The sequence below is a fragment of the Erpetoichthys calabaricus genome, chromosome 2, assembly GCF_900747795.2.
Source record: "Erpetoichthys calabaricus chromosome 2, fErpCal1.3, whole genome shotgun sequence".
Classification (NCBI taxonomy): domain Eukaryota; kingdom Metazoa; phylum Chordata; class Cladistia; order Polypteriformes; family Polypteridae; genus Erpetoichthys; species Erpetoichthys calabaricus.
In genome coordinates, this window is record NC_041395.2 from 96,437,859 (window position 1) to 96,459,594 (window position 21,736).

At 37.9% G+C, this 21,736-nt stretch overlaps 1 protein-coding gene across 1 annotated transcript in view; it reads right to left on the reverse strand.

Moving 5' to 3' along the window:
* The window catches only part of LOC114645302 (mucin-5B-like), a 111,784-nt gene that overhangs the window by 70,041 nt on the left and 20,007 nt on the right, over nucleotides 1–21,736 (reverse strand). The window contains 14 exon segments of the mRNA XM_051922497.1: nucleotides 392–607; nucleotides 1,106–1,149; nucleotides 3,417–3,567; nucleotides 12,524–12,652; nucleotides 12,737–12,893; nucleotides 13,195–13,434; nucleotides 13,855–14,034; nucleotides 15,778–15,888; nucleotides 16,136–16,274; nucleotides 18,747–18,898; nucleotides 18,979–19,068; nucleotides 19,372–19,385; nucleotides 21,315–21,367; nucleotides 21,466–21,721. Of these exon segments, the coding sequence (XP_051778457.1) occupies nucleotides 392–607; nucleotides 1,106–1,149; nucleotides 3,417–3,567; nucleotides 12,524–12,652; nucleotides 12,737–12,893; nucleotides 13,195–13,434; nucleotides 13,855–14,034; nucleotides 15,778–15,888; nucleotides 16,136–16,274; nucleotides 18,747–18,898; nucleotides 18,979–19,068; nucleotides 19,372–19,385; nucleotides 21,315–21,367; nucleotides 21,466–21,721 (1,932 nt within the window).

Sequence of the window (21,736 nt, forward strand, 5' to 3'; positions counted from 1 at the left end):
ATGTTTGGTGATCATGTGCCTGACAAACAGGAAGAATTTAACCTTGTATGCCTACATAGGAAGGAAGAGGTTGCTATTGTATATAATGAGTAGTAGTATCAAAATACAGATATACTGAAAAGCAACTGACTATGCCAGCAACTTAATATTAGACAATGTAAGTTGACTTTACCTAAGAGTGAATGATGCATAAACTCACTTTCTAAATGCTAGTTGCGTACATAAAAAGGATTGTACATTATACATCTGTTTTGATGTTATATTTTTGATCTTAAGTTATATTCCATAACTTAAGTAGGTTTAGATACCCCTTCTTATTTCCTAAATATTTATGTCCTGTTTCTACTAAAATTCCAGATATTTACCCATCCTGTATGACCTAATGACTTACACAAATGCTGTGTGGGGACAGTTGAGGGAGGAACAGTAGTGTTAAAAACAAATGCTGTGGTGGATGCTGTGGTAGTTGCAGCACAGGGGTACATCTCTCTTTGAATTGTGCCATTCTCCTTGCAGGTAGCTGTGATGCAGTCTCCTAAGCCATCCGTAGTGTTGTAGATGATAGCGTTCAGTGGGAACTCCTTCATGTTATAGATGCACTTGCAAGCTATAAGTTGAACATAAGACAAAAGGTGAAATGGAGTGAACTGTATGTTAAACCCAAACATTTTCTCTATGTGAGAATTAAACTTTGGATTTGAAGTCAAAATTATAGTAAGAGGCCAGGGATGGATGATTCTGACTGAATTTGAGTCTTCCTTACTAATTTCAATAAGAAATAAGATATTATCAGAACAGGTGACAAGGAAAAAATCACCAGCCCAGCAATATTAGCATTGAACTGAAGAACAGACACCCTGCAATGTAAAGATAATTGCCTGTATAACTCAAGCACAGTGAGGGTGTGGAATTTATATACACCATCCATATTAATGACAGGTGTAATGGTCTTAATGACCCATATCACCATCTATCAAAGAGGGAACCTAACTGCTCACATATTACCAGCAGTATTCCAACACTTAGCCATTGGCTTGAAGTTATGGACAACATGAAATGGCTAGCAAACTTTGAAAAATAAACATAAGAAAAATAGATTACATACCCTTAACATCATAATGACATTGTACTCCTTTTTGTGAGCATACACTATTAAAACAAAAGATGTAAAGAGTGGTCAGTGCAGTTTTGAAATTGAATATAATAAAATGTAATTTTTATCCTGTTGGATTATCTAACCATCAACTAACTTGTTCACTTCCAGTAAGACATTCTATAACAAAGATTCTATTGATGCAGAAACGAGTAGAAGAGTTTTATCCTAATGTAGAGATGAATGCTCTTCAGCTGAATGCAAACTTTAAGCTTCTAAAATGTTTTTAGCTGTAGAAATATTTAAAACTGAGTAACCGATAAATATCTTAATGACGCACTTTGATACTTATTAATATTTTTAGCGGGAACACAGCAACCTTCTTATATGCTGTGGTGGGGCTCAATGATTTTTGCATGTCTGTTTACCTAACACCTTTAAACAAAGTAGATGAGAATTTGTAGCAAGAATGAAGTTTTTACAGTCAACAATTGAGTCAGCTGTTGGAACCGAACCAGCAACATAAATGTCGACTTTTCAGCTCATTAGGCACTCTGACAAACAGCTTCTCTGTTATCTTTTTATTTGCTTTTCTTTCTGGGATTCATTAGGGAAAGTGCCTAGCACATATCCTTCAAAAAATGGGTTTATTTTATCAGTTTGGTTTTTATGTCTCTGAATGTCCATCTGTGCATAAAATAATTTTCTAAGTATACAGTATGAGTCCTTGTCTATTATTTCATTTGTTCACAAGAAAATAAATTTGGTAATTTACCATGTACATCTTTTATTGTTAGATACAAGACATCACTAAAGCTTATGGGAAACTCAGTTGATGACTCAACAAATCAAAAGTACTGCATTTTTATTTTAAGCTCAGATATTCTTGCAAAGTGTGCGCTTTCATCTGCCCTGGGCAGAGTCATGAGGAATGAGGTGCCTTCTAAACAAGAGACAGTGTAGAGTCACAAGGTTAAGAGGACACCAAAACTAACTGCCTAACTTACATCACGCATTTCTGTGCTTGGATGTATCTAAAGTGGTGAAAATAATCCTAAAGACACATAACACACTTTAACAATTGCTGTGCAGTTGTCTAAGGAAGATAAAATATGCTGTTTTAGGAGTTTTACCTTATTTGCTGTGTCTCCTTAGTTTAAATAAGCCTTGTATGGCTTACCTCACTAGTATGATATTGGATTTCTGGGTTTTCAAGTGTGTATTGTGGATCCATATAAGCAAGCACCCTGATAACATTAAACTGTGTGTCTGTTGTTGCCAATGACATCCTAAAATGATCTTTTCAATAGTAGGGGCATCCCTGTGGTTATATCACAGAGTTAATAAAATATAACTCACAAGTTAAATATGGTGTACCACAGGGCTCAGTACTCAGACCATTACTGTTCTCAATTTACATACATGCTGGGAAATAGAATCACATTAGAAATTATCATTATCATTCACTTTCATTTATATGTGACATTTGTATTCTTTTAGACCAAATGACATTTCTCTGGTGGCATTCTTAATTAATTGTGACAGTAAGTTAAAAGATTGGATGGGTGAGGACTGTTTATTTCTGAATACAGAAAAAAACAGAAATGTTAGCAATTGGAGAGAGGGGTGATGCATACTGCAACAAAATTTACTTTTTATCTAAGCTGATCTAAACATTAGTTTTAATGAATTAGCACACAATTAAGTGTTAACACTGACACCAGTATGTCTTTTAAAACACACATTTCAAAACAATCTAAAACATTTTTCCCCCATCTTACAAATATTATATCATCAACAAGACACTGAAGCCTAATGGGAGTCACTTTTTGAATCGAAGACAGGACAAATGAATGGAAGAAGCAGGTCTTCAATTCAAACAAGTCACTCTCATGAGGCTTTAGTTTCATCTTGATTATTTGCGCTGATTATTCTGAAAGCATATATTTGTCATGATCTAGGCTGATTTTTGGAGTCCTTTTGCTATTTTCCATATTAGATGCCATTTATGTAACCGTTGTTAGGGTTGTATTTCTAGGGGCATGGTCTCCTAGGTCGTGACCTCGAGTTCATCTGCATGACAGAATAAAAGGTCAACGTAATGCACCAGGCTTTATCCAATTTGTGGATAAATTCTTAAAAACAACAACAACAACAAAGCTCTCTTCGTTAATCAATCTTTATGTTTTGCCTGGTTTTGACTTCTTATCTCATTTTTGACTTTGATTCTTGCCTCACATCTAGGTTTCCCAAAACTGAGATGCAATCACTCATGGATAATTAGCAAAATATTTATCCATTTTGCACAAAGACAAAATCTTACCAGGTCTGGCAAACATTACTGGTTGGCATTTTCTCTCCAATTTGATAATGGTGGTCTTGTTTATCATAACAACCACAATCTTTTCTTGCTACACATTTCATGGAGTCTTCATCAAAAAATGGTTTTCTTGGGGGGCATTTTGGATAGCAACCTGGGGAGCAGCAAAAAGGCATTTTTTAGTGCTTAATATGGTTTATACTTTATCTAGCACATATCTTTTATTTTGATTTGCTTTATTAATAGCAAAAGGTACCACAATAATAAATGTAAATGAGAAATTACAGATTATGAAAGAATCACAGTAATGCATTTTGAAGAAATAATCAGTCACAAGTGTTATACAGTATAACTGAAGATACAATTATGCATACAGTAAGCAGGTTTTTTACACTTTATGTGCAATATATAATTTAATCTTTTAGCATCCTGTTAAAACATTCATTCTTGTAATGTATTAAATCCATTATTCTAATTTAGTACCTCAGGCAGCAGGATCCTAACCCAGCAGCCATAGATGTGATGTCAGTCCATTATGCTGTAAAAAGGAACAATCTCACCACATAACAGATCATCAACAGTAAGACTTTGACGTTCATCGTGTAAAAGACAAATTATTTCACAGTCTTATGTCTGTTCTTGTTTTAAATTTGGCAGTGTTTTGTATTACAGCATTAACTGAAGTAAAGACAGACAGCGGCTTCAGGGTGCCCCATTGCATGATGGGAGTTACTCAGATTAGCAGCCATCTTTGTGCACTCTTTGTTCTGTGTTAGTTAGAAAACGTCAGGATCCAGCCAACCAAGTTAAAGTCCAAACAGAAAAGGTCATTTAGCTTTGCAACTAAAATGGGATGCCGGATGATATTAAAAGCAGATGACAAGTCATTAAATAGAAGTCTGTGAGTTTTGAAACCTTCTGAGTGCGCAAACAACAGATACATAAGTGTAGCTGTGGTGTCTTCTGTGCTTTCTTTATTCTGTGTGCCAAATGGTAAAGGTTCAACTACCAATATAAGCACCAGTGAACTACAGGAGATAGCTTTGCAATAAGAACAAAGAGTCACAAATAAATGAGATATCAAAGAACAGGTTGAACAATTTGTTCAATCAATCAAAAGGAGTTCACCAACAGCAGTAATATACATAATATTTTCAGACCTGCTTCAAACAGATAATTGATGCTTAGGGTCGTAGCCAATCCCAGCAAGAAACAGCTCTGGACAGAGTGCCAGTCCATCATCTGGTACACCCACACACACACCCACACTCACACTGCTACAGAGCTAGTGTGAAATCGTGAGTCGACCAAACCAGCATGTCTTTGGGGATGTGGGAAAAAAACTGATGTATCCAGAGGAAACCCTAAAATCCTAATGTACTGAATACAAAACAGCAGTTTTGCTTTGCAGTAATGGTCAGAATCCAGTATAATTGGGCATTTATCTGTCCTTAGATTTATGCACTTACTGAATCAAACTGAAGCAGTGTGGATAATTTATCCCAGGACGAGGTGCCAGCACAACACAAGCCATGTTTTCCAGCAATTTAGAACGGCCATTGGCACCTCCAGTGTGTCTTTAGAATACTGGATGCAGGCAGACACAGAAAGACTTGATACAGATATTGCCTGAACCAGAATTCAAGCTTCTGGAGCTGAACTTCACAAAGATTCTGCCCTTTTCACAATTATAAGAAATTAAATTACAAAATATCTTGTTCTCACAGAATTGTTACATTATATTTTAGTAAATGGAATAATGAACAGTCAGCCTTGTGTCCCTTCACTTACATTCCACCTTTCTGTAATCTCTTTTAAAAAAAGCAATTGTTATTATTCATCCGAGGATAGCTTTGGCTTGATAAAATGCTAAAAGGAGCCACGCTTTTCATGCAAGACATGTATAAGGCATTCATGTGGTTTAAAACATCACCCATTAGAGTAGTTCAGAGTGGACAACGAGAAAACTAAGCACAGCTGCATAGCAAAGGATGCTCCAATGACACATTAAAGGCCCTGCTTTTTGGAATATTTTAAGAAAATCAAAAGCTGTAAATGAAAAAAATATATATGTGCATAAATATGTTTAATATGAAAATTAAATTCAAATCAAAGAACATTCACAAGATAATGAGTTGTGATAATCTATCTATCTATATACAGTACATACCTGTATATATAAGTATCATCAACAAAAACTGTGCTTCCCATTTAGTTAAAAAGCTGAAATTTAGCAGGATTATACATCTAGTTCAGTAGGTATCCAGTAAGAAAGGACATTTGGATATATCAATATTTATGGGTCAATAGCCATAGTAAAACTAAATAACCCAAATCTCAATAATGCCTTGTCAGATTTGATTGAAATTTGATGGCATTATAGAAAAAAGAAAAATAGCTGACAAATATTTTTTATTTATTAATATTATGCTAACTTGCATGCTTTCAGCTGTTCTGACAGCATGATTTATGCAAATTAAGTATGTAGACAGAAGTGATTCATGGGTCACGCGAATAGCACAAGTAACCAATAGAGTGGATGAAAGAATGAAGACAGCATGGTGTCCTGGACAGAATAAAGCAGACATGACCACGTTATAAAAAGCTCAATTAAGAAGTAGAACTCAATGGTTAGCGAGCACTGTTTTTGCTGTTGACTACCAGCACTCTTAGGAGCATACCAGCTCTCATCTTGGTTATTCGTTCTGTTCTGACAACCTCCAACCCCCAGTCACAGCCCTGAAAAACCAATATACCCAAAGCCCTGCTCTTCAAATGTGGTGCTATAAACTCCATGAAGGAAATGGTGGTCTTATGCTGGGCATACACTGTAAAATTTTTAGAAATCATGGTCAAGCGACTACTCACACTGCATGATCGAGTTGCCAGTTGTACATGTGCTCAAACTGTACAAACAGGTTCAGTTCGATTGACATGCCATGATGTTGGTGAAGACCATATTTGTACATGGCCCCAACAGACAGTTTTAACCATTCAAAAAACATGATGGCCACAGGTTTCTCAAAATGTCAACAAAGAAAACAGCTACATTCCTGACTTTGTCATACTGTGGTCTGAAAGTTCAAAGAAATATAAAAGGCGTAACTGGGTTCTTAGATGGCTGAGGCGCAGTTTGTCTATTTTACAGATCGAATTAGAGGTATATAGTCTATCTAAGATGCTTTTGGCATTGGCTATTTAGTTTTATGTGTGTTGCTATATGATGTTTAGTATTTTGAAAATGAGTGAGAGAGCAGAAATGACCAGTTTACAATATACTGTGGTCAATGCACAATGAAATTTAATAGCGGCATCTTAAAATCAGGTTGTGAGACTGCTCACACTACAAGACAGCCAACTGAAATTTCTGATATAAATTTTTCCAGTTGTACAACGACCCAGTCATAATATGTAATCAGGCAACACAATCCCTCTCATACTGCACGTGCAATGATAGTTGATGAAGCCAGAATTCTGGCTGACTCAGCTATAATCAGTCAACGACTGAAAATCAAGCTTAAAATCATACCAAAATCACACAGTGTGTGCGCTTGAATTTCTAATGTGGAAATGCTCCGTGCTCCTCATGTTAAGACATGAATGTAACACATAAGATACCAGCACTTATACATATCCACTTCAGGTACTGCTTAGCATACTGTATATACATTCACATCTGCAGACTTTAAAAGAGGACTACAAACAACTGATGAACAACACAAAAAGAAATACTGTAATTGAGGGAATGGTGTAATCAGATTTCACATTTTTCCCACTGATCACCAATTTCAATTAAAAAAAATAAATTTTCTTCTAAAGTTGTGTTTTGCAGTGACCATCAACAAAAGCCAAGCCCCTAGGAAGAGCAGGAAAGGATCTAATACAGGAATACTTTCCTCATGGACAATTGTGTATAGCATGTTCAAGAGTAAGCAGCTCCAGTGACCAAAAAGTTATTATTTTAATAATGCCTTTATCCAAGGAGACTTATAACATTTGAGAGACAATTTGTTGCATTTCTTATCCATCCATCCATTTTCCAACCCGCTGAATCCGAACACAGGGTCACGGGGGTCTGCGCATTTCTTATGTTTTTCCAATTGTAATTCAAACAGGTGAAGTGATTTGCTCATGCTTACACAGTGTTAGAAGCCAGAATTGAACCCACAAACTTTGGATTTGAAGTCCAATGCCTTAACCACTAGACTACACTGAAAATATTGTGTAGAGAAAAGCATGTAGATGCATAATACCTCTGATCCATCAGATTAACTGACAACACTGTAGCTGATGCCCATTGTCTTACAAAATTTTCAGAGTGAAACCAGGCTACACAACTAGTAGAATATAAAATTCTGTGATGAAAGCCACCATAATTGTTAAACTCATTGATAACAAAAGTGTGTCACATTCCAATATAACGTGTGATGCAATGTAATTTTGAATATTACCACATTTCCATCATTACCAATGTTTTCTAAGAGTTTGTATTAATATGGTGGAGGGGCACATAGAGACACTTAGCCATAACAGAAGGCCTTAAATGAAATAAATCCATCACACACATTAAATAATGAGAATTGTAATATAACAGTAAAAACTTGTTAAAATAAGTAAAATTGCTTGACCTCACTAAGGAAACAAATAAAGCATAATTTCACTAGCTAAAGACATAATTTGTCCAAACATAACCATATTATTTGTAGCAGAAACAATATAGTATGTAGCACTACGAGTCCTAATGCAGCATTGTCAGAAAGCATCTCTATTTAAATACTATGGCTTTCTCAAAAAAGCTGAAAATTATCAGTAAACTTTAACTGAGCAACATTTCAGCCACCAATGCCAACCCTACAGATAACATGAGTAGGCACAGAGCCAGACATGAAACTCCTTTCCTCAGCAGCCTGCAGCATGACAATGAGATGTCCAAACTTTTCATTTAAAATGTCTTTTAAAACTAAGTCTACTGTCATTTACATTCACAATGATATTTACAACATTGAATGTTGATAAAAATCAGCTGAAACTTGCTCTACAGACTAGACTTTTGAATCAACAGTAGCTGCTGCTGATAATGATGGGCTCATCAGGAACTGGAAGTATAATTCTTCAGGAAAACCAATTTCCTACAAATAAGCTTGAACAGCCGAAAAAGTCAAGGTCAACAGATTCTTAAAAAATTCCAAGTCACTTGACTCAAGTGTGAAATTCAAATCCAACAACTGTCTGTTATTCCCCTTGAAATCTAACACTGTTGCTGCTAAACACGCAAATTGATGATGTCCTCCTACAGTTACATGCTTATTGCAATTGAAGGTTTCTATCACATCTTGATCTAGCATTAAACACCTCACATATAGCATGCACAAAAAACATCCATCCATCTCACAAAGGAATTTAAACAGGGAGGAAAATGCCCTGATGTCATTTGACATCCTGCGTTGAACTTTGATGGCTTGGACTCCCCAGAGGCACACAGACCTCAGCAGGAAGTAACAGATGGCACAACCACTATTTGAGCAGCACATGCTGTAAGTGTTCATAGAAATAAACATTGTTGTCAGTTTTGTAGTGTTTACTAGGTTGCCTGATTATTAATGTTAATTTAACGAGTATCTAAGAGAACAGATGCAAATCAATGACTTTGAACCATGCTTTAGTAATAAAGATTTAGTGGACCAATAATGGTGGGAGAAAGAAAAGGTATGGTTAGATATTAGTGGTACGGTGGGAAGAGCTGCTGTCTCACGTGTTCAGCTCCATGTTTCACACTGCACACCCAGCCATTGTCTGGTTGCAAATTAGGGCAAAACTTTTAGTATGAATTTGTAAAGATCCACTAACTATAACAGCCTGTTTAAGACATTCTGTATCATTTATGTCAGCCTACACTATGGAGACGAAATTATATGACATTTTAACTTTTTATTTAGCCATCTCTAAGAATATATATATATATATATATATATATATATATATATATATATATATATATACAGTATATATATATATATATATATATATATATATATATATATATATATATATATATATATATATATATATATACAGTGCATCCGGAAAGTATTCACAGCGCATCACTTTTTCCACATTTTGTTATGTTACCACCTTATTCCAAAATGGATTAAATTCATTTTTTCCTCAGAATTCTACACACAACACCCCATAATGACAACGTGAAAAAAGTTTACTTGAGGTTTTTGCAAATTTATTTAAAATAAAAAAATTGAGAAAGCACATGTATATAAGTATTCACAGCCTTTGCCATGAAGCTCAAAATTGAGCTCAGGTGCATCCTGTTTCCCCTGATCATCCTTGAGATGTTTCTGCAGCTTAATTGGAGTCCACCTGTGGTAAATTCAGTTGACTGGACATGATTTGGAAAGGCACACACCTGTCTATATAAGGTCCCACAGTTGACAGTTCATGTCAGAGCACAAACCAAGCATGAAGTCAAAGGAATTGTCTGTAGACCTCCGAGACAGGATTGTCTTGAAGCACATATCTGGGGAAGGTTACAAAAAAAATTCTGCTGCTTTGAAGGTCCCAGTGAGCACAGTGGCCTCCATCATCCATAAGTGGAAGAAGTTCGAAACCACCAGGACTCTTCCTAGAGCTGGCCGGCCATCTAAACTGAGCGATCGGGGGTGAAGGGCCTTAGTCAGGGAGGTGACCAAGAACCCGATGTTCACTCTGTCAGAGCTCCAGAGGTCCTCTGTGGAGAGAGGAGAACCTTCCAGAAGGACACCATCTCTGCAGCAATCCACCAATCAGGCCTGTATGGTAGAGTGGCCAGACGGAAGCCACTCCTTAGTAAAATGCACATGGCAGCCCGCCTGGAGTTTGCCAAAAGGCACCTGAAGGACTCTCAGACCATAAGAAAGAAAATTGTCTGGTCTGATGAGACAAAGATTGAACTCTTTGGTGTGAATGCCAGGCATCACGTTTGGAGGAAACCTGGCACCATCCCTACAGTGAAGCATGGTGGTGGCAGCATCATGCTGTGGGGATGTTTTTCAGTGGCAGGGACTGGGAGACTATTCAAGATAAAGGGAAAGATGACTGCAGCAATGTACAGAGACATCCTGGATGAAAACCTGCTCCAGAACGGGAGTTGAGCGTGGAAGCTCAGCACTATAGGGGCCTGTGGCCACTGCCAGAGGGTGCCCTGAAGACTATGAAGCCCTGGACGTCAGCACTGGCAGTGCTGGCAGAAGGAATACTGGAGACACTCAGAGTGCTTCCGGGTCCTCATGCGGCACTTCCGCCACACCAGGAAGTGCTGCAGGAAGCTCATCAGAGGGCACCTCGAGCACATCTGGGTGGTCATAAAAGGGGCCGCCTCCCTCCAGTCATCAGCTGGAGTTGGGTGGAAGAGGATGAAGCTCGTAGGAGAGGAGTGGAGGCGGCGAGGAGAGGACAGGAGTTTGAAAGGCCTGGACTGAGGGTGTGTGACGGAGGGGCAGTGGGTTGTGTGCAGGACACTATTTATTGTAAATATTGTAAATAAATGTGTGTGGTGATTTGAACATTGGTGTATATATATATATATATATATATTTGTTGATTGTTGGAAATGCTTTGTGACCATATTATGCAAATGAAACTAACATATATAGGAAACCTCTTAGTCAGATTAGGCAGTCTTATCACAGTGCACTGAACAATGCACCTGGCAGGCTCCATCAGTCATGATACAATGAAGGACGTCTGTCATGGAGGAATTGTTATCAGTGACTCATGACAACTATTTTTATTTCTTAGTATTTTCCCTAATAGTAACCTCTTTCTGTCTGTGTGGATTTTCCCCCAGCATCCCCCATACTGTTAAGTTAATGGGAGATTTAAATTGGCTTGTGTGTGTGAGTGGGCCTTGCAATTGACTAGCACCCTGTTTAAAGTTCAGAGACAGGCTCAGGCCTCCCCTGACTCTAAATTGGACTAAATGGGAGTAAGGATGTTGGGATATGTTTTGCTAAGCTTTTTTTTTAACTTATAACTTTACAAGTAAATAAAATGGAAAAATATCGCATGTACTTGTAATATAGTTAGCCATTTGATTACTGAAATGGTAAAGGTAAATTGCAGTTTAGGGTACTTTTATGGCGGCGGCACGGTGGAGCAGTGGGTAGCACTGCTGCCTCGCAGTTGGGAGACCTAGGGACCTGGGTTTACTTCCCAGGTCCTCCCTGCGTGGAGTTTGCATGTTCTCCCCGTGTCTGCGTGGGTTTCCTCTGGGCGCTCCGGTTTCCTCCCACAGTCCAAAGACATGCTGGTTAGGTGGATTGACGATTCTAAATTGGCCCTAGTGTGAGCTTGGTGTGTGGGTGTGTTTGTGTGTGTCCTGCGCTGGGTTGGCACCCTGCCCAGGATTGGTTCCTGCCTTGTGCCCTGTGTTGGCTGGGATTGGCACCAGCAGACCCCCGTGACCCTGTGTTCGGATTCAGCGGGTTGGAAAATGGATGGATGGATGGATGGTACTTTTATGGCAGACTTTATAAGGATTGGAACTAATGACCACTCACTGACCAGAGGAGAACAACAAGTAATTTAGCTCACTAAATTAGTGAACTGTTTAATGCAGCCCTGTAAGCTACTGCCTTCCTTCATTTTCATTGTAGTGAAATGATTTCACTACACTGCTCTTTAAGCAGGTGAACTCCAGATTTCTATTTACATCTATTTCACTTTCTGTACTGAAGTAACAACAGAATGGGCCAAAGAGTTGAATTCTATAAGGCCCACACCACCATGTTTCCGTTTTTTCCTAATTATAAATAAAGGAATGCATAGAAGTTAGTTGAACGTGAATAATACAGAAACCTTCTGATAATTAAAATCAAATCAGTGTTAAATGAATAGGGTCAAATAATACAATCTGAAATGAGATGGTTATCAGCCTAAAGAACTGTTTGTTTTTTATAATAATGTGCAAACACTCATGAGTATTTTATTCATTTTCTCTTGATCAAGTGTATTATTAATCCTACCTCAGGAACACAATTTGCAGGTGCTAATAGCTCAGCCTATTTTGATCAGTACCATCCTCTGTGTTGTTCTACACTACCTGTATCCAGAAGCATTACCTTCTAGTCCTGGGATCTGACTGGAACATGTCCCACTGGGATTTCGGCAAGTTCTCATACAAGGAACTCCACAGGGTTTGTAGTGCCACTCACACTGATCAGGGCCATTGTAATAATCACAAAAAAGAGCTGAGAAATGAAAGATAAGTCTACAGTTATCACCTTATTATGGCATTCTTAAAACACTCTGGATGGGATTAAGGAGCCACTTACGGCAAAGGTTAGGCGTTCTCCAGGATACACACACATTGGCCTCATTACAGGCAGCAGCATAAGCCGCCACAGATGTGCAGAAGCACTCACAGTCACCACCAGAGTCACAGGCGCAAGAGTCATAAACACAGGCATCAAAATAAGGAGTAGGGTCTACCTGTAAGGGAAAAACAAAATGGCCTCTTCTAAATGTGGATAATTTGTTGTGTTTCCTTTAATCCTAGTGGATATTTAAATGGTCACAGTCAGACTCCTAGGACTGGTGCCAAATATAAATTTCAAGAGGTGACACCGCTAAGAACAGTTTGAACTTATCATTCAGAAAGCAAACAACAAAGATCTGTGTTGACCAGCACAATGAGTATATTTATGCTTGATAAACAAAGACCACATATACTGGACAGCATTTACCAACAAGAAAGAATCGTAATATATCATTCAGGAACATTGGGAATTACCTGAGGGTGACAGGCAGCAAACACTTTACTCTTAATGATGCTACACTGTTTTAGAGCCCAGGACCTCCGGTAGGGATTGGAAGTGCAGGGATCTTTAGGAACTTTAGCATCTGGGCAGTTAGGGGACACCTTCCAGCCATTCCCAAACTCCATGGCGTTAACCACTAATGACTGGCTTCTAGTCGTGAAGTCATTGTTTGCATTCCCATCATAATTACCACAGAGGCCACAGACATTACCCTAGAAAATAGGAAGACACAGTCACATTTTGTGGAATTCTAAACAATAGTGACATTTTCTATTCAATTCCATGGAAAATTTGGTGCTTTCAAAGATTAACATTATAAGAGAATAAGAAGAGACCTCAAAGTTGTTTGGTCAGCTACAGCTAAGTTGTCCTAATAACTCATGCAGAAATATCTGAAATGTGGTCAATGTGTCTGATCAACTGCATGACTCTGTACATGATTCGTTATTTAATTAGATGAATGCTGAAAAAATTGAAAACTTGTATTGGGACTCCATGAGACTAAGGAGGTTTAAATTCCCTGAGTCACTCAGGGTAAGATAGGTCTTTAAGTCTAATGATGTACTTGGCTGCTCTTCTCCACATGGGCTGCTGCAACTTTTTTGTACTGTGGTGGATCCTTGGGCTCATACCTTGAAAGAGGCGCTCAGCTTAATGTGCACACTGGTTTTCTTGTCCCACATGAGGATCAGCCCGGTCTTGGTTTCAATCACTACATAAATTCCCATATGCATGATCTTGTAAGGCATGTCAACACCAACGTCTCTCTTCATGAGTTCATACTGACCCTCTGACAATCTGAGTTCATCTTTCTGCAGGAGATCAAACAAAAATGTGTTTCAGTTTTACTTCACCAGTTTAAGTTCATGCATTTAATTATTTTGCAGAAGTGCATTATTCCTGTAATACAGTATTACTCTTCATTGAGAAATAATAATATATAGTATATACAGTATATTTTAACTATACATTGGCCTTTATGTATCACATTTCAAGTCCAATAACTCTAGAATCAAAGATCAAAGTATAACTTTAAACTACTTATCATTTTTAAGTTACTGACACTGTTTTTTACAGCAAACATTCTGTGATTTAATCTTTGAAAATTGTATCTTTTATTGACATCTCCTTGCTGCAAACCTCACAAAGTTAGACACAAATGGGCAGGTGGGAGATTTTGAGCTTGACCGAATAGTAGATTAATTTTGCTGCCGAGATCTCATTCTCAAAGCCTTTTTGTTTGTCTGCTATAAGTGTTAAATACAGAGGAGCCAAACAAAGTATAATGTTAGGATGCTTATGGGTTTTTTCCTTGATTGCAATTTAATACCTGCTATTATTAAGCTTCTTGGATCTGCTGTGTTTTGTCTGAAACTTCCACAGTTTATGTGCATACTATCAGGGTTTGCTCAAATTGTCTGGTTGCCCCAAGTTGTGTCACTTATTTTCACTTATTTTTTCTCTTATATCAAACTGAAAAAACTCAGTGTATCAACAATATTGTGACATACACTTCATTGGGGAGCATCTTTACATTTTTCTCCATGCTTCAGTCACTATCGAATAAACTTTTACATTTCTTGGCAGATTCAATGATTGCCGAGTTTTTTTTAAACCTGTTAAAAGATGGTGTTACTCTGTCAAAACCATTTCTGTCTCATCACCAAACTTCAGAAACCTCTTAGCGTGATTTCTGATATCAAGCATTAAGCCCCAGAGACCTTCTTCACAATAATGGGTATGCCCACTGAGGTCACAATCACCTCACTCTGAGGTCCCATAAAGGCCACCAGCACATAAATGACCTAAAAAACTTATCATTCATGTTTGTGAATCTGTTAAGCTGTGGATCATATGCTGAAATTACTGGTTTGCAATTTAACATCAATTATCCCTAACACTGCAACAGACAATATTTTCCACTCCACTGCTGTACTCAATCACTTTTCAGACAGAACTGTCCCAATACCACCACTGCCCCCATGCCTACTAAGCATCATTGTACCTTTTTCTTCCCATCTCTCTTCTTCAGTATGGCACACATCTATGGAACATCAATTCAGCTCCTCATTACTTCACCCCATTTTCCCATCATACTTCTCACATTCCAAAGAACAATTATTATTGTTTTACCTACACATATTCTATTATTCACTGCTCTATCTTTTTAAATTTAACCTCACTAGACCAGTCTCTTGAGGTGCACCAGATCTAGGACCACCTTGAAATAGGCTTGCACAAATTGTGATGAAACAGGATTCCCCAAATTTCGTGATTATTGCAGGCATGGATGGGGGGCCATAGGATTCAATGTATTCTACCCCATTTATTCTTTGTACTACTCATTTGTTTAATGTGTTGTAACATCATCTTTGAATAGACTCCTTTACTGACATGTGAAAGAAAGGATACTTTATTCCAACTCCTGATCACTGGTTTTAGTATTTCTAATTACCAAAAAATTAATTACAAATAAAGAAATGAAAACTTTCAAAAAGCTATCATTCATGGCTAGTGTCAACTTTGGAATCCATACTGATATTTGCAATAGATACCCCCAGAAAAAGCTTGATGGCCTTGGAGCATGTGGTCCCAGTGCTTCCACAGGGGATATTCTCTGTGATCACACGGAAAGTGCCATTATTGGAGTTAATTCCGCAGTAATCCTGGGAAGAAAATAACAAGATAAGAAGGTAAATCAAAGAGCTTCTCAGGGAGTAGCATTTGTAAAAATATTCTGTTCTTCATCTAGCAGCATAAACAACAGTGCAATAAAACTTTGAAAAATCTTTTTTATAGCAAAGCTAAAAAATACCTGTGCATTTATTCAGACAATTATAACTTACAAAATATGAAGGAATGAAGAATGCCCTTCTTATAGGATATGACAGGAACAAGTCTTTATGTACACACCTGAGCAACAGTGTATTCACAGTTGCCACTAAAACTGAATCTTTTCCCATCAAACGTGAGGTGATGCCCCTCTCCTTGGATGACACAAGAACCGTGACACTGCAGATTAGTGCATTGCCATTTCTGGTCTTTGCAGGTGCTGAAAGAGACATTAAACATCACAATATTCTTAGACTAAGGAGTCGCTTTAGTTAACTGAGTTTTGTCTGATGAATACAGACTTAAATGTAAAGTTCATTGAAGCAGGCAAAGAGAAGTGAGCAAATATTGAACTCACACATGTCTTACTGTTTTAGAGAGAATTCACCCATTCTGGAAGTTCTTCATGAAATAGAGTGGGTTTTATGTTAATTAATACAAAAATACCTCTAACAAAAGAACTAAGTAAATTTTCTGACATAAACTAATTCTTCCATCATCAAACCTGTTTAATTCATTCCATGGTTTTTAGGGCTGGAATTTACCCTTGCAAATTCAGTACGTGGGAAGAGCCCACACTGTATATTTCTCCAGTCTGTTGAAGAACATATTCACATGCACAATCTCATTCATATGAGGACAATTTAGAGTCACCAATTAACCTAAACAGCTCATATCACTTAGTGGAAACTGTAGTAATGGATGGACTACTGTGTCACAGGAAATCCATGCAAACTCCAGACACATAAAACAAGGCTGACATTTTAACTCAGAATTCAGAACTTGTGAGGCAGCAGTGCTCTCCACTGCACCATAATGCTTTCCAACATTACACTCATTGTTGCAAAAATTAAATGTTTAATATTCATTTCCATACTGTAAATTGAAAAACCATAATGCAAGTATGAAATAAAATACATGATTTTATGAAAAATAATGTTGTTTTCCAAAATTATCAGACAATGTAGAGCTGACTAGAGTACCTGTTAGCCTACTACAGTTTTAGAAACAAGATTCCCAGGAATACTCTGGGAAACTCTGAAGGCCTTCTTAAGAGGACAAATTATCTCATATCTTTCCCACAGAAATTAATTGGAAACCAAGAAGGTATCAGAGCTAATCAGTGAAATTACTAGAATAGATCAAGAACTTGCCAGGTGTCCAAGTGAGGCACTTCATAGGAAAAGGCAGGCTCTGCATTCAGAGCTCAACCTCTTAACTGTTATACTATGTTTTATTAAGTTTAATGTCACTGTTCTCTGTGCCCACTGTTATGGACTCATTCATACAGGCAGACCAAGTATGGCACACAGGGGCACAGCACCAGCATTTAGAATTGCCGAGCCAAGCACAGGACTAGAGAGCCAAAGACAACTGGACAATTGAATAGTCAGCCTAAAGACAGATTAGTTTATTTCTGTCTTCTGTCAGTACACCATCCTCTTTCCTTGTTGGGAGAATGAGAACTGTATGTAGGCATTGTGCTATTTCTGTATTTTTGAAGGTGGGATTTGAGTCCTTTCCTGTCCTTGTTTGGATCTGGAGCCAAGAACCTGCACATTGAGCGACCAGTATATAAGAATGGACCTATGGCCAACACTTTGAAGCTTCCGGGCGGAAGATTATGTCTTCCATCTGAGGCCGGGCAGAAGATTATGTCTTCTGTCCGGTTAAAATCCTTTAAGTGTGGCGACGAAAGATGGCAGACGGCATAGGTCGAGTCTCCCACATGCTTGATATGTCTGTCATAAGCTTCCCGTTTGTAATACCGCGTGAACCCGTCAATAAAGAGCTAGATTATTCTTTTTACTTCTCGTGTAAATCTTGTAACCATCTTATTGCATGCTGGAGGGGGATAATACCTTTTTTATTTATAATTAATTAAATTCAGGTTAATTAAAACACCGTAATTGAAAAGAACACATTTCCAGAGAGCTAATGCCTCTTAAGGAAACATTAACAACCAAAGACACTGAACAACTCATTCTTAAATCAAGACATCATTATTATGAACATGGAGAGAAAGCTAATAAGCTCTTAGCTCAACAAATCCACAAGCAAGAAGTTTGCAATGCAATCCCAGCAATCACCAACACAAATGGAGACAAAATCATTGACCATAAAAATATAATACACACATTTAGAGACTATTATAAATCCTTATATTTTACTGAGATTAAGGAAGGCATGACAAAATCTAATGCATTTCTGGATGCATTACAGATACCACAAATAGATACTCTTCGTGCAGAGGAATTGGATAAACCTCTGGCACTATCAGAATTACTAGATGCTATAAAATCACTTCAGAGTGGGAAAGCATCAGGAAACCCTGATGGTTACCCTGCCGAGTTTTATAAGAAATTCTCAACTCAGCTAGCTACCCTTTTATTAGCAACATTAACAGAAGCTAGAGACAATAAAATTCTACCTCAAACTTTTTGCCAAGCATTAATTGCTGTCTTTCCTAAACAAAATAAGGACTTATTACAATGTGTATCACACAGACCAATTTCACTTCTGAATAATGATGTTAAGATACTCTCCAAAGTCCTAGCTAGAAGGATGGAGAAAGTGCTCCCTTCGGTAATTTTACAAGAAACAAAATGTCAGAGCTACTCTGTCTGATTCTTTGGGAGTTTAAGTGATACGCTTGTGCTCTGTGACGACCATTTCAAAGAAATTAACTTACCAGGTGTTGCAGCCCACTTTCATCTTCTCACCAGGTTTATATGTTATTCCATTGTGAATACAAGGACACTGGGAAGCAAGAATGCACTTGCCATGGCCATTAGACACCAGGCCCGTTGGACATACACAGCCCGAGACACACCCTTTACTGTACTAAAATGCCAAAGAAAATGAAAAGTTAAATGGGTCCTCTTTTCTTAAGGTAAGTAATGGTAAAAGGCACAATAACTTACACACTCCATGTGAAGAGTCTGACAACTCTTCTGACACTCTGCTCCAGGAGATCCAAGGGGTAGAGTGGAGCAATTAAGGTAGGTCATTGGCTGCTTACAAACTACAGTCAAAAAGAAGGTGAATTTTAAACATAGAGAGCTGTTTTTCTTGTTATTTGGTTGAGTATTCTTTATGGGAGCATTTCAAAACCTTTATAGATATTAGAAAGGGATTCTCAAATGGTAAGGCAATGACATAATTAAGGGGAATACCATAACTGAGAAACAAATATACAGTCGACCCGCTGTATAAGCAGGGGATTGGTTCTAGGACCCAACACACACACCTATGGATACCAAAATCCGTGGCTGCTCGGGTCACTTATATAAAACAGTGTAGTATTGCTATACAACCTACGCACATCCTCCTATATACTTTAAATCATCTCTAGATTACTTATAACACTTAATATAATGTAAATTCTATGTAAACAGTCACTATACTGTATTGTTTAGGGAATATTGACTTCGACAAGAGACATGCCGCTTTTGAAAAGATTGAAGGTTTTTATTTTGTCATCAAGAGATAGCACTTTACACTCCCTCTTAGCCTTTAAGGGATTGCTCTGACCACTTAAGGAGACGATTTTTACTAGAAATAAAGGGTCCACACAATGTGACACCAAAGACCTCACAATGTCTAACAGTTAGGATTGTCGACTAAACAGCGTTTGTTTAAAGAAACGTGTGGCATCAGTTGCCGGTGTGCACACCTGTGTCCCTATCAGCAATACTGGTTTCATTGATTGAAACTTTAGCATTTAATTTACTGGATGCTGATTATTTACAGTCAGTCTGTGAGTTTCCAGGCTTTTTCTAGCCCACACAGCCTTTTGCACATGCTTGTGTATAGATAACCTAAGCCAAGTTTAAAACTGGTGCGCTGGCCAGGTGTCTGCAGGCTGATAGACGGTTTAAGAAAGTTTAGTTTCCCTGTTTGGTTAGTGAGTGGTTTAGTCTTCTTTGTTTGAGTGTCTTTATTTTCCAGAATATGTGTATTTCTTTTGCATTTTGTTTTAGGAGCTTCAGTACTGTGGGAAGTGTAACGATGGAAACCATTTCCTAACTTGGTGATTGGTAGCATTTAGAAGGTAGGATAGTTAAAAGAGAAAGAACTTCCCTTTTATAAAGGCAGTGATTGCCGGAGAATGGGACTGATCGATCTACAGTGTAGAGCAAGGGTGCTTCATGTCGGCAGAGCTACACAACTTAAGAGCAGTGTGGCAACTCAGCCATTTTCTGCTATATAGAGATGCTGTAAGTTTACTCCTATGAGACATTTTATTCAACTCCTATAGCTGGAGGCTACAGCAGGGTGTGCCTAGAGATCACTTAATTCACGTGGATTCAGCTTAGTGCTCAGTGTGTGGCAAATTCAAGTTTTGCTTTTTTTGTAACTTTTTAAAAAAAAAATTCCAATCCGTGATTTATTGAATCTGCAGATGCCATGGCCATCTGTACAGTACATGATTGTACTGGTAGAGAGACCACAATTCTGCATGTCAGTGGGGAAAGGTAGAGGCTGGTTGAGGAATGGCAGACCACCTGCAGGAGGCAATACATAGTCCAAAGTTAGGAGAAATGGGAAGAGTTTTAAGAATTTAGTTTTATTTTCATTTAAGTTAAAGTTTCATTTAAATTTAAGTTAATGTTTCGTTTAAGATAAACTAAAAACTTATGTCCAGAAGGATTGGCAGAAGGTCCTTGCCTTCCAATCCATTGGGTGGCAGCATACAAAATTATAGAATGCATTGTCCTACTTGTTCATTATTGTTAGTTTAAAAGCTATCAGAAATGCTGATTCTAAAAGTGTTTCTGGGTTATTGCTGAAACTAATCTCAATTGGGGGTGGCAAATGGGGGGTGGGGGGTTAATGCATGACGAAGGCACATTTGACATTTGACACTGGCACTAAAAGAGAGTAGGAGCTCACTGCTAGGAGTAAGAGGCTAGCGTTGAGATAAAGAGATGAAAGGCAATAGACTGAGTGCTTTCAGGTACTTAGTGTGTGGGCAAGCCAGCCACCTTGATATGCTTTTGTTTTAGTTTTCATCTACTGCTGCTTTGGTACGTTTTGGTACTTTAGTGTTTTCCCCTTATTTACTTTTGTTCTCCTTGCATGGAATGCCATGATGGCGTCTTCCCAAGTCAGAGTGTTGTTCATCTTGAACAATTTCGTGAAAAAAAATAAAAATATTCAAGTGTATGATAACATTACATGATTGCCAAACTGTGGAAGAGTATCCAAAAACAAAACATGCATTATAAATTAATGGTTATAGATGTTGACAGTTTACCTGTTTTTGGTTTATCTGATCCCATACATCTCAACTTTCCGTTACTGCAAGTGCTTAATACAAAAGGAAACAAAGTAACAAATGTAAGAGATAAGACCTTCGAATAATTAGCTTCCCTGTCCTATATTTAAATTACACGGTTACAACATACCACATGGCTCCATCCCTTGAGACAACCTCTCCAGCAAGCAATACTGAACCTTTGTTGTAACACGGACATTCTGACTCATGGACACACTCGCCATTCTGGTTCATGTAGGTACCCTGCTTACATCCACAACCATCTACAGGTACAAACTGAACACTGCATGTGAAATCTGGCTCACTGAGAGACCGGCAAGTATGATCACAGCTTGTCATCCTGTAGCTGTAGGTCATTGTCTTTGGACAGGAGGTAGAATAATTAGCTGCAAGAAAAATGA